General features: G+C 39.5%; 1 protein-coding gene across 1 annotated transcript; it reads right to left on the bottom strand.

Annotated features, from left to right (window-relative positions):
- Nucleotides 1–2,155: 2,155 nt before the first annotated feature.
- Nucleotides 2,156–7,696, bottom strand: pde6gb (phosphodiesterase 6G, cGMP-specific, rod, gamma, paralog b). Its single transcript, XM_059949062.1, has 3 exons — nucleotides 6,206–7,696; nucleotides 5,017–5,057; nucleotides 2,156–2,837 (listed from the first exon to the last, which is right to left on the bottom strand). The coding sequence occupies exons 1-3, from the start codon at nucleotides 6,409–6,411 to the stop codon at nucleotides 2,761–2,763; spliced, it is 324 nt and encodes a 107-aa protein (XP_059805045.1). The 5' UTR covers nucleotides 6,412–7,696; the 3' UTR covers nucleotides 2,156–2,760.
- Nucleotides 7,697–13,886: the final 6,190 nt, after the last annotated feature.

Below are 13,886 nucleotides of genomic sequence, written 5' to 3'. Positions count from 1 at the left end.
GGTAACCACCAGGAAAAGGAAAGGAGGCAGGAGAAACCTCAGAGTGTAACTCATTCCAAAACCATTTCGCCATGTTGGAAAATGTCAGCAGTGTATGTATTTCCAACAAATCCAGCCAGAGCCAAGACCCTGGCAGCTTGGGATCCCAGCTGCAACATGAAACCAATGGCAGTAGTGGTGGGAGACTCAGGAATGTGGGGAACAGACAGGCAATATGAATCTAGAATGGCATGTTGCCTTCCCAGGACCAGGATCAAGGCTGTTACAGAACAGAACAGTGGCAGGACAGTTTGAACTGGGAGAGCAAATTGCCAGAGGTCTAATGACTTTGGTAAAAAGAGAGATGAAGTCCTCCAACATGAATTTAGGGAGCTGGGTGGCAGATTAAACACCACAGCCTCTAAGACAATAAACTCTGGATTACTGCTTGTGCTGAGGGTTATAGGAATAGGAGGATAAGTCAAAGGAAGGTACAGTAAAGGATAGAGTAAGAGGGGGGTCTTGTGATTCTTTCAGGGGAAGATGCGATCTGTACAAGTTGGTTGGGTTGCACCTGGTCCAGAAGGGGTCTTCATGAGGAGGTTTGCTTGTGCTGCTGATTTATCCGGGTGGTTGATGGTTGGTGTGGACTCAGAAGGCTGAAAGGATTATTTCCATGAGGTATAGTAGATTCTAGGTTTCTAATTCCCTTGACTTAAGTTGTTTGGGGAAGAGAGCTGAGATCTTCCTTCTACCTTTCCATAAGAGATGAGGCCATTTCTCAACTAAACAGAAGGGCTGATAGTACCTGTACTAGAATTACACTGCAAGGATTGCTGGCTTAGAATAATAAAAAAGGTATGGAATTTAGTTCATAGACTCAGTACAAACCCCAAAAGCAAACCAAGTTGCACGTTGATTACTTTTTTTTTTAGCTTTATTAAATACACATTGTAGAGAGAACAATCTCATCTCCAGATGACAAAGTTTTGGTTTAAAGATATTACAAACCATCAAGCACTTCCATCATATTCCCCACAATGCTTTGCATTTCCCCCCAAATGTGCTTCCTTCTGTTGGCTTTTTCCACAGAATTATATGAACAGAATGACCCAAATCAGTTAGAAATGAATCAAAGAGAAGGAAGATTTAATGAGGTATATTGATTTGCAATATTTTCAAAATGTTAACCTAAAAAGTGAGGGTAAAATTTCAAAGGTAAAGCTAATGGGTTTGATACAATTATGTACTCCAAGAGAATTGCAAAAATAATCCACAATTGCAAAAATAATCCAGAATCCAGAGTATAACAACAGTTAGGAATAGAAATATAATAGGATTGAAAATTAGCTCATTAACAGGAGAGAAGTATCAAATAGAAACATCCAACACAAAAGCTCTGAAAACATAATGCAAATTGGAGCATTCACTTTCCACAGTTTAGCACTTGTTAAGTAAAGTTTACAAAGAATAATAGACTTATTCAGAAAAATAAGTGTTCAAAATGAGATCGGAGGAAGTTTAAATGTTGAGGGGGTTCCGAGTTTATTGGAGTGCAACCAATTGAAGGCTGGGAGGACAGGCGGAAAGATATGAGACAAGATATTAAAATAAACAGGAAATGTAAAACTGATGGTCGAAGGAAGAGATGGAAAATAAAACAACAGCTGGATATGATGTTGACTGCCCCAAGAGATAGAATTGACATAGCAATCATGAGGCTCTATTGGATATAAAGTATGACAGTGGACAGATAGTGGAATGGAATCAGTTAGATGTTGGCTCTTGAAATGATGTGACAGGGCAAAAAGAACGTAAGCCCACAAGAAGTGAAATATATTGTTGATAAAGTGGACTGTTGAAAAAGCAGGGAAAATGGAATGGGGAAATACAATCAGTGAGGATAAAATGATAAAGCTTAATTACAAATGAATGAAGGAAAACAGAGGCAGATGAATGAATTGAAAGGACTGTATGACAGTGAAATTCTATGGGGAACTTGGATAAGGGATAACAAGTTAATGCTAAAATCATTCACCCACACAACATACAAATCACCACCAAACTCTTGTACGAGCAACTCTCAGCAAACTACAATTTCTAAGCATCCCTGAGTAGTTCATTTTGAGACAGGAAAAAAAACCTCAAAACTTTGACCAACAAGAAACTGGTTAGATCAAAAGATTAGATAAAAACGACTTTGCTCAATATTCACAGTAGAGGTGGATTGTGTATGCTGATGCTCTTATTCAGAAGGACGCACAAATAAGGAACAGTTCAGATTTTTCAATTCCACCTTGCACATTCACAATATCCCAGACAACATAGTTCTCCTACAAAGTTCAACGCTTAAAAAAAATCGACCGTGATCAGAATAAATTTGTATATGTACCATCTTATTGTTTTGGAGGAGATGCATTTAGAGGAAGCATAATAGTACGTATTCAAATATGGCCATTGATACAAAATGCTCACCGCGCACTCTTCTGGGTATTGCATCTTAGAAAGCTAGTGCTCAGCTTTGTTGAAGATGAGAGCCAATGCCGTTGAAACGTCAATTTGAGATAGTTGCTTTTGTTTGTTAAAATGGTAAAAGGAACTGTGAGTTTAAATAGGAAAGTTTATTGTACTATTATTTACAGTCATGTCCGCAATTGTGAGGCCTGGCCCCACTTGTGTTTCTGAAGCCACTGGTGAAACGAAGGGGGAAGGGCAGGGAACTTCTGGAACTCCACTGACCAGAGTAGCAATGCACATGGAATTTTGGGACAATTGCCGTTTTCAGATGATGCCATATTGTGCAAGTTCGTGTAGTTCCAGGTGACTGAAGGCCTCCCAGGGGCAGATGACAGTGATATCTGCAAACCAAGAAAAGACAAGTTACCTGAGCTGTGCTAATACTTTCATCGAGGTGTTTAATATTTTCCCCAGTTAATCAATGTTCCAACAAAGATAAAAGCTAGAGCCAAAAGCTTTGCTACCGTTCTTATAAGGCACATTCATAAAGCTCTTGTGGTGAATATTTTCAAATGCTCTACCATGAATAATTCAAGTAGATTGAATTTTACTCCATTTAGTTAACATGAAAAAAGTTGTTCTATTTCATTTGGTTAATTGTCAATGTTGTATGCATAGAGTCATTACAATGATTAATACAAAACAACATTTGATTAGTTTGCAGGGAAAAATTGTTATTGAACAAATTTTGCCCTGAAGCATATTAACGTCTCAGTGATAAGCACTAATACAAAGAGATATAGAGATAATAAGCAGAGAGTAGCAGTCTCTCGATTGCTGATTGTACCATGTGAGAAACTGTTGCAGAGGTCAGGGTTACAGATTTACCATGGAAGACACTAGCAGTATGCTAGATATGAGAAGAGTGTTAGGGGACAGTAGTTCTATTACTAGGCACAAGGTGCTTGGGAAGCTGGTAGATAAGTCACCTGGACCAGATGGACTGCACCATAGGGTTCTGAAGGAGGTGGCTGAAGAGATTGTGGAGACATTAGTAATGATCTTACCAAATCAATAGACTCTGGCATGGTTCTGGGGGACTGGAAAATTGCAAGTGTCTCTCCACTCTTCGAGAAGGGAGGGAAGCAGAAGAAGGAAACTATAGACCAATTAGCCTGACCTCAGTGGTTGGGAAGATGTTGGAGTTGATTGTTAAGGATGTGGCTTCAGGGTACTTGGACGCACATGATAGAATAGGCTAAGGTCAGCATGGTTACATTAAGGGAAAATCTTGTCTGACAAATCTGTTGGAATTCTGTAAGGAAATAACAAGCAGGACAAACAAAGAAGAATTGGTGGATGTTGTGTACTTGGATTTTCAGAAGGCCTTCGATAAGGTGCTGCGCATAAGGCTGATGGACAAGATAAGAGCCCATGCTATTACAGGAAAGATACTAGCATGGATAGAGCAATGGCTGACCGGCAGGAGGCAAAGAGTGAGATAAAGGGGGCCTTTTCTGGTTGGCTGCCAGTGTTCCACAGGGGTCAGTGTTGGGACTGCTTCTTTTTATCTTGTATGACAAAAGACAGAGTTGATGGCTTTGAGACCATGTTTGCAGAATATATGTAGATAACTGGAGGGGCAAGTAGTGTTAAGAAAGTAGGGAGGCTGCAGTAGGACAAACAGATTAGGAGAATGGACAAAGAAGTGGATGATGGAATACAATGTTGGAAAGTGTATGGCCATGCACATTGGTAGAAGGAATAAAAGCATAGACTTTTTCTTAAACATGCTGAATTCCCTCAAGGTTAATTTAGAGGCTGAGTCAGTTGTGGGGAATGCAAATGCAATGTTAACGTATAATATTGAGGCTTTATAAGGCACTGGTGAGGCTTCACTTGGAATATTGTGAGCAGTTTTAGCCCCCTATTTAAGAATGATGAGCTGACATGATTGGGGGGGGGGGGGTGCGGGAATCTCATTGAAACCTATGGAATGTTGAAAGGCCTAGATAGAGTGGATGTGAAGAGGATGTTTCCTGTGGTGGAGGAGTCTATGACTAGAAAGCTGACTCTCAGAATAGAGAGATGTCCATTTAAAATGGAGATGAGGAGAAATTTCTTTAGCCAGCAGTGAATCTGGGGAATTCGTTGCCACAGGCGGCTGTGGAGGCCGGGTCATTGGGTGTATTTAAGGTGGAGATTGATAGGTTCTTGATTAGTCAGGGCATGAAAGGTTACATGGAGAAAACAGGAGATTGGAATTGAGGGAGAACTGGTTAGCCACGATGAAATAGCAGAGCAGACTAGATGAGTCAAATACCCTAATTCTGCTCCTATGTCTTATGGTCTTATTACCACAGATAGAATTACTGAGGGGTTGACTATACGTTAATATTACGTGTTTTCTATTTTGAAATGTGGGTTATTTGTACTTTGGTACCACAGTACATCTGCAATTGCCAGTCTATATTAACATCAGATGTAAGTATTGTATGAAATAATGGGCTTTTCAAGATTAATCCACAGCACAATCGCAAATAATGAATAATATAGTTTTAACAAATAATGTCACTATACCTGTGCCTAAACCTTCCATTCCAGGTATGTCATCACCAAATCTGTGGCAGAGAAGAAACAATGTTTAACAAGCCATTAAAAAAAAAACATTGTGGGTAAATATTTGACATGTCAGTCTTCATAGATGAAACATTAACTGCACCACTCAACGTGTCATTGAATGTGGGAAGCATTTCAGTCGAACCTAATTCCAAGCACATTTTTCAGCAGGATGGGAAAGCATCTGATATTTCCCTGTCCCTAGTGCAGTTACCCAGACATAAACTGTGTTGGCAAAATGTTGTCCCAGTGATGATTCAGGTAGAGTCTGGGGATCAGATGTACAGGTGGAGCGTTTCTCATTTGCTCCACTTCTAAGGTTCAACTAAATTTATTGAGGCTGAAATTTGTGTCCTCCCACTCTGTAATGTTCTGTATATAGCCTTGCAGTGTAAAACTGCAGGTAATATCTGTACATAAAATATCTCTGGATGAGATTTTGTTCATATTAAAACAATAAACGCAACAGATTCTGGAAATCTAGAGTAACATACACAAAATGCTTGAGTAACTCAGCATCTATGGAGGGGAATAAACAGTTGACGTCTCGGCCAGAGGCCCTTCATCAGGATCTGAAGGGTATCAGCCCAAAATATCAATTGTTTATTCCCCTCCGTAGATCTGCCTGACCTGCTGATTCCCTCAAGCATTTTGTGTATGTTACTCATATCCAAACTATATTGTTGGCATTTTGCTTTAATCACCTCCTTTCTCCCACTAAAGGTTTTTTTAAAATGAAACCCAGCTACGTATGCAAAATAACCTATCCTTGCACTTCCACGAAAGCCTGTTTGTTGGAGGGTGAATACACATTTATCATGCTTACTGGAAAGCTGCTACTGTTTAGTTTTGAGTCAAGAACGTTATATTAGTCAAAATTATCCAAGGATAAGTGAAAATGTAAAAATACTGTTTTGCAATACTTCATAATTCTTCAAAAAATTCTATTCTGTTTCTTTATTTTCCAGTGAATGCCTGCATGAAAAATAATCTCTGGGTGACATATGCATATTTTGATAAGAAATTTACTTTGATTATTTATGTTCTTGATGACATATAATTCTTAACTTGGTCTACCAGTATATAGCAATATAATATTTACTGATGTCACATCTTCTTAAATCCTTTCAAACACTTCTTTCTCTCTTACCCTTGTACTCCTTTCTTTGGTGGCTTGCTCTTAAACTGTCTTGTTTGCCTCTGTTTGAACTTTGGTGGTCCTTTCCTAGGAGTTGCTGGTCCTCCAGTTACTCGTGTTGCTGATTTAATTTCTCCCGCAGGTTTCGGTGGTTCTAGGGTCAGAGCCATCTCTTGTGCTTTCAGGTTTGGTTGAATTTCCAAAGGGTTGGCTGCCATGATTTATGTTCCTCTACGGCCACGCTTCACTAGGGTACTATGTCTCAAAAGAAACCAAAACCTCAACCAATTAATAATATAGCGATGTCATTTTGTATCTCCAAGATTATCAAACAATCAATGCAACCTGTCTCGGACTAATCCTAATCCCTGGTGCAAGAAACAAGGACAGGACCAATGGGATTATTTTCAGTAGTTTGCTTGTAATAGGATTTTGAAAACTGAAGTGTTTTAAGAAGAGCGGTGGCTCGGAAAAGAATTTGTTAGAGAATTAACCCCTGATGTTCTATGTTTGCCTATAGATGGACTTTGAGGAATGAGTTTTTATTGCAAAGATGTGATTGAGATGATATCTCACACAACGTACTATTACAAAGCGTTTTAGAATCACATTGCCTCTTCATTTGTTGCTGTTACATTTTGCATTTTAATATAAGTATGAAATGTATAAATTAAGTGATACAAAACACTTCCACATTTTCAAGAGACCAGGACAGGCATGATAGTCTGAATTGCCTAATTGTGATTTGGTGAAAACGTTCTGCAAATAATTCAAAAGAGTACAGAGTCACTATGATGTTCTCCCAGAAGAGGAAGCTGCAGCTTTCGTTCAGTGTGGTAAAGTCAAATATTTCAGTTTACCGGCACTGTGTCACAGCAATTCTGGCTGCTAGCTAATGGATCTGGGTTTGATCCTGACCTTGGGACTACCAATGTGGAGCTCCACCCAATCTCCCTGTAACCACATGGGTTTCCACTAGATACTGCAGATTCATTTCGCATCCCAAGGATGTGGACATTGGTTAATTGCCTGCTGTAAGTTATCCTTTTGATGAGGTGACATTAAAATCGAAGGGAGTTGATGGGATGTGAAAGAGAATAATTTGCAGGGATATAGGAAAATCAGGAGAATGGGACAGAGAGGATTGCTTTATTTCATGAATCTGATGAGCTGAATAGCTTTCTCCATTCATAGTGAGCAAATAGTGTGGTCTTTATCAAATCAAGTATATATTCAGTGATATTTATAATGGTATTCTGTAAACAGTGGGCTCTGTCAGCAAATGAACTGATACAGACTGTTTATCAAAAATTCAAAGTTACTGTTCCGAAGTAAATTGTTCAATTTCATTTACAGATTAGGAAGACTGGTCATTGACACCCCGTTTACAGTTCCTTTCGTCGCACTCTTTATTTTTATCCTCCAAATGTTTAATTCCTCCTTCTACTACAAATTTGAAAGTCTGCATGAAGATTAAACCATCATTGTTTGTGATTTTGTGAAAATACTTGAAGCCTTTACAAAACATTTTAAAAAATTCTCCAAGGGTAAACTTTCCCCGTTGGAGAATTATCTTTTTTATAAATGCATTTATAAAATCAACATACATTTTTCTAGGTTTGTAATAAAATCTATTGCTAGATTATCAACTTGAATTATTGTCAGATACAGCTGTTTTAGTTCCTATAAATTGATGTCAATGAATTGCAGATAAGCTCTGGAAAAGCAAACTAATTAAATAAAATTGGTTTTATTTGTGCGGCTGTAATATTCTCATTCCGAAGAGTGCTGCAACTAAAGCTAGCGATAATCTTTAGAAAGCTCTGAAACTGGGTTTCAAGGTCAAATCATCCCTGAAATACTAACAATGCATTTTCATTAATTAGTTGAGTTGAGTTTTTGCTGATGCAAAATACAGATCAGTAAGAGGCTTATTCACACAAATCCCTGACACTTAGCTACCCTTTCTACAGTCACCGAACTGCTCAAGTGACATTTCAAATAAAGACAGATGCCATAGTCTCACTCACCTTCCTTAAAGGTCCTCATTAACCTTATTTAACACTTCATTTCACTTTGGGCATGCATGCTTATGAATATTTAACTCCTCTTGTACATGTTGAATTTGGATCATGATCCCTTTCCCAATAATTATAGTTTTTTTTGGTTATAACATTTTCCCTCAGGGTGGCTAATTAGGAAATGTGTTATATTTTCAGTTTCAATATAATTAATGACAGATGGTAGAACAACGAGCAGTTTAAGAACATTATTCTTTTGGTGTGCTTTACCAAATCCAATTAAAGTCACAATCTGCTTTATGAGAGCTGTCTCTTATGCAAAGGAGTCAGCCAGGCTTTGGAACCGGACTTCTCTAATGGAAGAACCTTGGCCTGCCCCAGAAATTAGACACACTTCAATGTGATGCTGTGGAGTTCAGCAGTGCAAGAGGTGCTATCTTTCATATAAAATATTAAATTAAGCTTACATCATCCATGGGAAAAACGTTCTCCTGGTGTCAGATTCTCCCAATGTTTGCGTTTCATTGGTTGAACATTAAGACAATAAGACAGAAGACATAGGAGCAAATTAGGCCATTCAGCCCATCTTGTTTGCTCCACCATTTGATCCTGGCTCATTTATTTTCCCTCTCAACCCTACTCTTCAGCCTTCACCTACATAACCTTTGGCGTCCTTACTAGCAACTTCAATTATTGTCAAACAAAGCTGTTCTGTTAAGAGAATATTCCATTACCCATGCTAGAGTATTGCCAGAAAGGTATTTTTCAAATATCTTGATAAAGTATTTGTTCAACTTAATGAATACTACATTCAAATGCAATAATTCAGGAACCAGGCAGCCATAATGTTATTAACAAATTACCAAGCATCATTGACAAATGTTCTGCTGTAGCAGAATTATCAGTGTTTAATATGAAAAGAATGCAAGGTTGCTGCCTCATGATAGATTGCTGTTGGACGAGATGATAAAATTGCAATGAAAACCGATCCATGCTGATTGAAACATTGTTGATACAAGGTTGATTAGGTTCTTTGTATTTAATTTATGCATTTTACTGTGCGGAAATCTGCCGTGATTTAAGATTAGCCTCCTAATTCTGATTGTGAAGATTATTATAGTAAGATAGAATTAACGTGACATCATTTAGTGATTTTATAGAAATTATACTAAAATACTTGCATTGAAATCCTAAATATTAATGTATTTTCTCTCTTCATAGGCAGTGTTTTAATTAATTTTATTAGTTAAACTAATATGGAGTAAATGCTTAAGTGAAGCCTTTCCCCTTATATTAGAGCAATTTATTATAAAGTAGTACAAATTGAATGTCAAAGGTCACAAAAATGTCCACATGCTAATGCCATTATTTCATGTTCCTCTCTGCTGTCCACAGACCTTCCTCCACAGACTAAATCATTGCCGCTGCTTTGTAATGTAAAAATAGTTTTAATTTTTTAACATTCTGAACTTCATGCAAAATTCCAAACAGGAAAACCAAGGCATGAACACAGCTTTATGGTATGTAGAACGCAGCCAAATACTCAAACCATCTTTAAGTAAATGTAATGGATTCTTATAAAATTTGATTCCAAGATCTGATCTGCATTAACCAGTTAAAGTCATTTCTCAATATATTAAAATTTTTCAAAGACAAATAACATTCCTCTATTATATTTTTATTGATTTTACTTAATTCAAGGTTTACTTTTAACATTTCCTCATTTATTGGCTTGTTCAGAATATATATCATTGAATATTAAATTTTATTTTTCAACTTTATAAGTCAATATTCAATTTAATTTGTGCTTTGTACTTCCTCATGTTCGAAATCTCATAGTAAACCTAGCTGTGTGAAATTTATTATAATTTGGCCCTGTTTTGTTGAGAATTAAAAGACCAGGTACTACTTACCACTGTGCGGAGACAAAGACGAACATTTGCCAATGGAAGGCGAGAGCTCTAACTAGCTCTCGTAGGAATTTCTGTACTTCTAACTACGCAGTTCTAGATCCACTGAGATAGAAACCAGCTTTTATTAGGGAAGGGCATAATAGGATATTGACGCCAGAAGTGTCTCCCTTTTAATCTGGTGATGTCACTATTCAAAGAGAAAGCTGATATGAAGATAAGCCGAGGCTCAATGGAGATGTCACCTTTCGGGTTTGTTATTGCCGAACAAAATGATTTTCTCCAGCTTCTTAAGTGAACAATGCTAAATGCATTAAAGTATTTTATTTTGGTATTTCATGTATAATCTAACTGCCATCCTCTTCAGAGGATAACATATTAAAATTGCATTGTGGGGGAGCCAAGAAGACAAAACTGGAAAACGATAAGACACAAGAACAGAATTAGGCCACTCTGCCCATTGAGTCTTCTCCATCATTTGATCATGGCTCATTTATTATTCCTCTCAATCCCACTGTCCATCATACTCCCCGTAAACCTTTGACACCCTTTCTAATCAAGAACCTTGTGTAAATGCATGGTAGTGTAGTGGTTAGCACAATGCCTTACAGTACTAGCAACTGGGTTCTTTTCCCACCACTGCCTCTGAGGAGTTAGCACGTTCTCCCTGTAACTGCGTGGGTTTCCTCCCATAGTCTAAAGGTGAGCCGGTCGGTAGGTTAATCAGCCATTGTAAACTGCAACGTGACTAGGCTGGGGTTAAATCGGGAGTTGCTGGGTAGCAGGGCTTGAAGGGTCGGAATGGCTTATTCTGTGCTGTATCTCAATAAACAAACAAACAAACAAATAAATAGATAAATAAATAAATGAATTGCATGATGCACGCAGACATCTAAAGAGTGACGTCAGGGTTATATCTTCCTAGGATGTGAAAACAGAATCTCACTGACTCCCTTGCCATTGAAGTGGCTAGAAAGTTGTCAATTTGCTGTATTTGCTTGGCAGATACAAACTCAAATCCATTAGTCTATAATACATAGGGGCACAATTAGGCCATTTGGCCCATTGAGTCTACTCTGCTATTTCATCATGGCTGACCCATTTCCTTCTCAACCCCATTCTCCTGCCTTTCCCTCATGCCCCGACTTATCAATAATTTATCAACCTCTGCCTTAAATACACCCAGTGACCTGGCCTCCAAAGCCACCCGTGGCAAAAAATTCCACAGATTTACCACCCACTGGTAAATAAACTCATCTCTGTTCGAAATGAGCATCCTTCCGTTCTGAGGATGTGTCCTCTGGTTTTAGACCCCCACCACTGGAAACATCCTCTGCACATTCACTCTATCTAAGCCTTTCAATATTTGTTAGGTATCAAAAAGATTCCCCCCTTATTCTTCTAAATTCCAGCAAGTATAGGCTCAGAGCCAGCAAACAGTCCTCATGTAATAAGCCTTTCATTCTCGGAATCATTTTTGTGAACTTCCTTTCAACCCTCTGTGATGTCAGCGCATCCTGTCTTAGATAAGGGTTCCAAGCTGGTGATGATACTCCCAGTGAGGCCTCACCAGTGCCTTAGAAAGCCTCAGGATTACATCCTCGTTTTTATATCCCAGTCCTCTCAAAATGAACCCTAACACTGTATTTGCCTTCCTCACCACTGACTCAACTTGCAAGTTAACCTTTAGGGGATCCTGCATGAGGACTCCCAAATCCCTTTGCACCTTGGACTTTTGAATTTTCTCCCTGTTTAGAAAATAGTCTATGCTTGTGTTCTTTCTACCAAAGTGCATGACCATACACTTCCTGACACTGTATTCCATCTGCCATTTCTTTGCCCATTCTTCTAATCTGTCTAACTAACTCCTTCTATAACCTCCCTGCTACCTCAACATAACCTGCCCATCCACCATTATTTGTATCGTCCACAAAACCATCAATTCTGTCATACAAATCATTGACATAGAATGTAAAAGGAAGCGGAGCCGACACCAACCCCCTGTGAAACAATAGTCATCGGCAGAAAGGGTCCCTTTATTCCCACTCTTCGCTTCTTGCCCACCAGCCAATACTCTCCCCGTGCTAGTGCTCTTTCCTGTAACACCATGGTCTGTTATCTTGCTGTAACCCCGTGGGTCGCCTCAGGCTCGCTCAGCTCGTTTCGTCTAGGGGGAGCAGCCTTCGGCCCCGCCAAACTGGGTAATCAGCTGGTGTGGATGCTGTGTGATGTCCCCGCCTCGCCCAAAAACAGACAGTACACCATATGCGATTAAATGAGTACAATTTATAAAGGTTACTATAACTAAGTGATTAATAATGATACAGTATATATGAAGAGCAAAATAAAGAAAAGGCGCCAAACTTATCAAAGTCCAAACCACAACCGTTGGAGCTCAGTTTCTGAAGTCTTCTGGCCACCATTCGATCCCCTCTGAACTCCCCGACTCGCAGCTCAGGACCCTCCGAGTGGTCAACCAAGCACATCTAGCTTCATCTCCCCTCCTCGGAGTACTTCCCGGCCTCGGACCCACTTTTGGGGTCCGATCCTCGCCCAGCTTACAGCATTGCGTCCTCTCTCTCGACCCCCTCACGCTGATCTGCCCAAAAGCCCGTCAACAAAAGTTTACAGACTCAGAAGAAAGAACATTAATCCCCATTTGGTTTACAAAGGAATACCATTCTCGTTATCAGTAAATTATCATTCCTGCTAGTTAACAAAAAAGAAGAAACCCTTTCCCAACAGTACAAAGAAAAAAGAAGAAACCCCCTTTACATTGCTAAGCAGCCTCATGTGCAGCACCTTGTCAACGAATTTCTGAAAATCTAAGTACAGAACATTTGCCGATTCTCCTTGGCCTATCCAGCTTATTATTTCCTCAAAGAATTCTAACAGTTTTGTCAGGCAAGGTTTTCCCATAAGGAAACTATGCTGACCATAGAACCATTGAACATTACAGCACAGAAACAGGCCTTTTGGCCCTTCTTGGCTGTGCTGAACTATTTTTCTGCCTAGTCCCACTGACCTGCACCTAGACCACATCCCTCCATACCCCTCTCAGCCATGTACCTGTCCAAATTTTTCTTAAATGTTAAAAGTGACTTTAACCTATTTTATCATGTGCACATTCAGTGAGTTGGCCACACCGCAGGTAAAGGCTACACAGGCAGAAAGGGAATGGGTGGCCACTAGACAGCGTAGCAGTAGGCAGGTAGTGCAGGAGTCCCCTGACGTCATCTCCCTCCTAAACAGATATACTGTTTTGGATACTGTTGGGGGAGATGTCTCATCAGGGGAAGGCAGCAGCAGCCAAGTTCATGGCACCATGGGTGGCTCTGTGGCACAGGAGGGAAGGAAAAGGAGTGGGAGAGCTAAAGTGATAGGGGATTCGATTGTAAGGAGAATAGATAGGTGTTTCTGCGGCCGCAAATGAGACTCCAGGATGGTATGTTGCCTCCCTGGCGCAAGGGTCAAGAATGTCTCTGAGCGGCTGCAGGACATTCTGGAATGGGAGGGTGAACAGCCAGTGGTCGTGGTGCACATAGGTACCAACGATATAGGTAAAAAATGGGATGAGATCCTACAAGGTGAATTTAGGGAGTTAGGAGATAAACTAAAAAGTAGGACCATAAAGGTAATAATCTCTGGATTACTACCAGTGCCACATGCTAGTCAGAGTAGAAATAGGAGGATATTTCAGATGAATATGTGGCTTGAAAAATGGTGCAAGGGGAAGGGATTCAAATTTCTGGGGCATTGGAA

Source organism: Hypanus sabinus, chromosome 23 (assembly GCF_030144855.1).
Source record: "Hypanus sabinus isolate sHypSab1 chromosome 23, sHypSab1.hap1, whole genome shotgun sequence".
Classification (NCBI taxonomy): domain Eukaryota; kingdom Metazoa; phylum Chordata; class Chondrichthyes; order Myliobatiformes; family Dasyatidae; genus Hypanus; species Hypanus sabinus.
The sequence above is the reverse complement of the archived record's forward strand: the minus strand, read 5'-3'. Positions and strand labels throughout refer to the sequence as shown.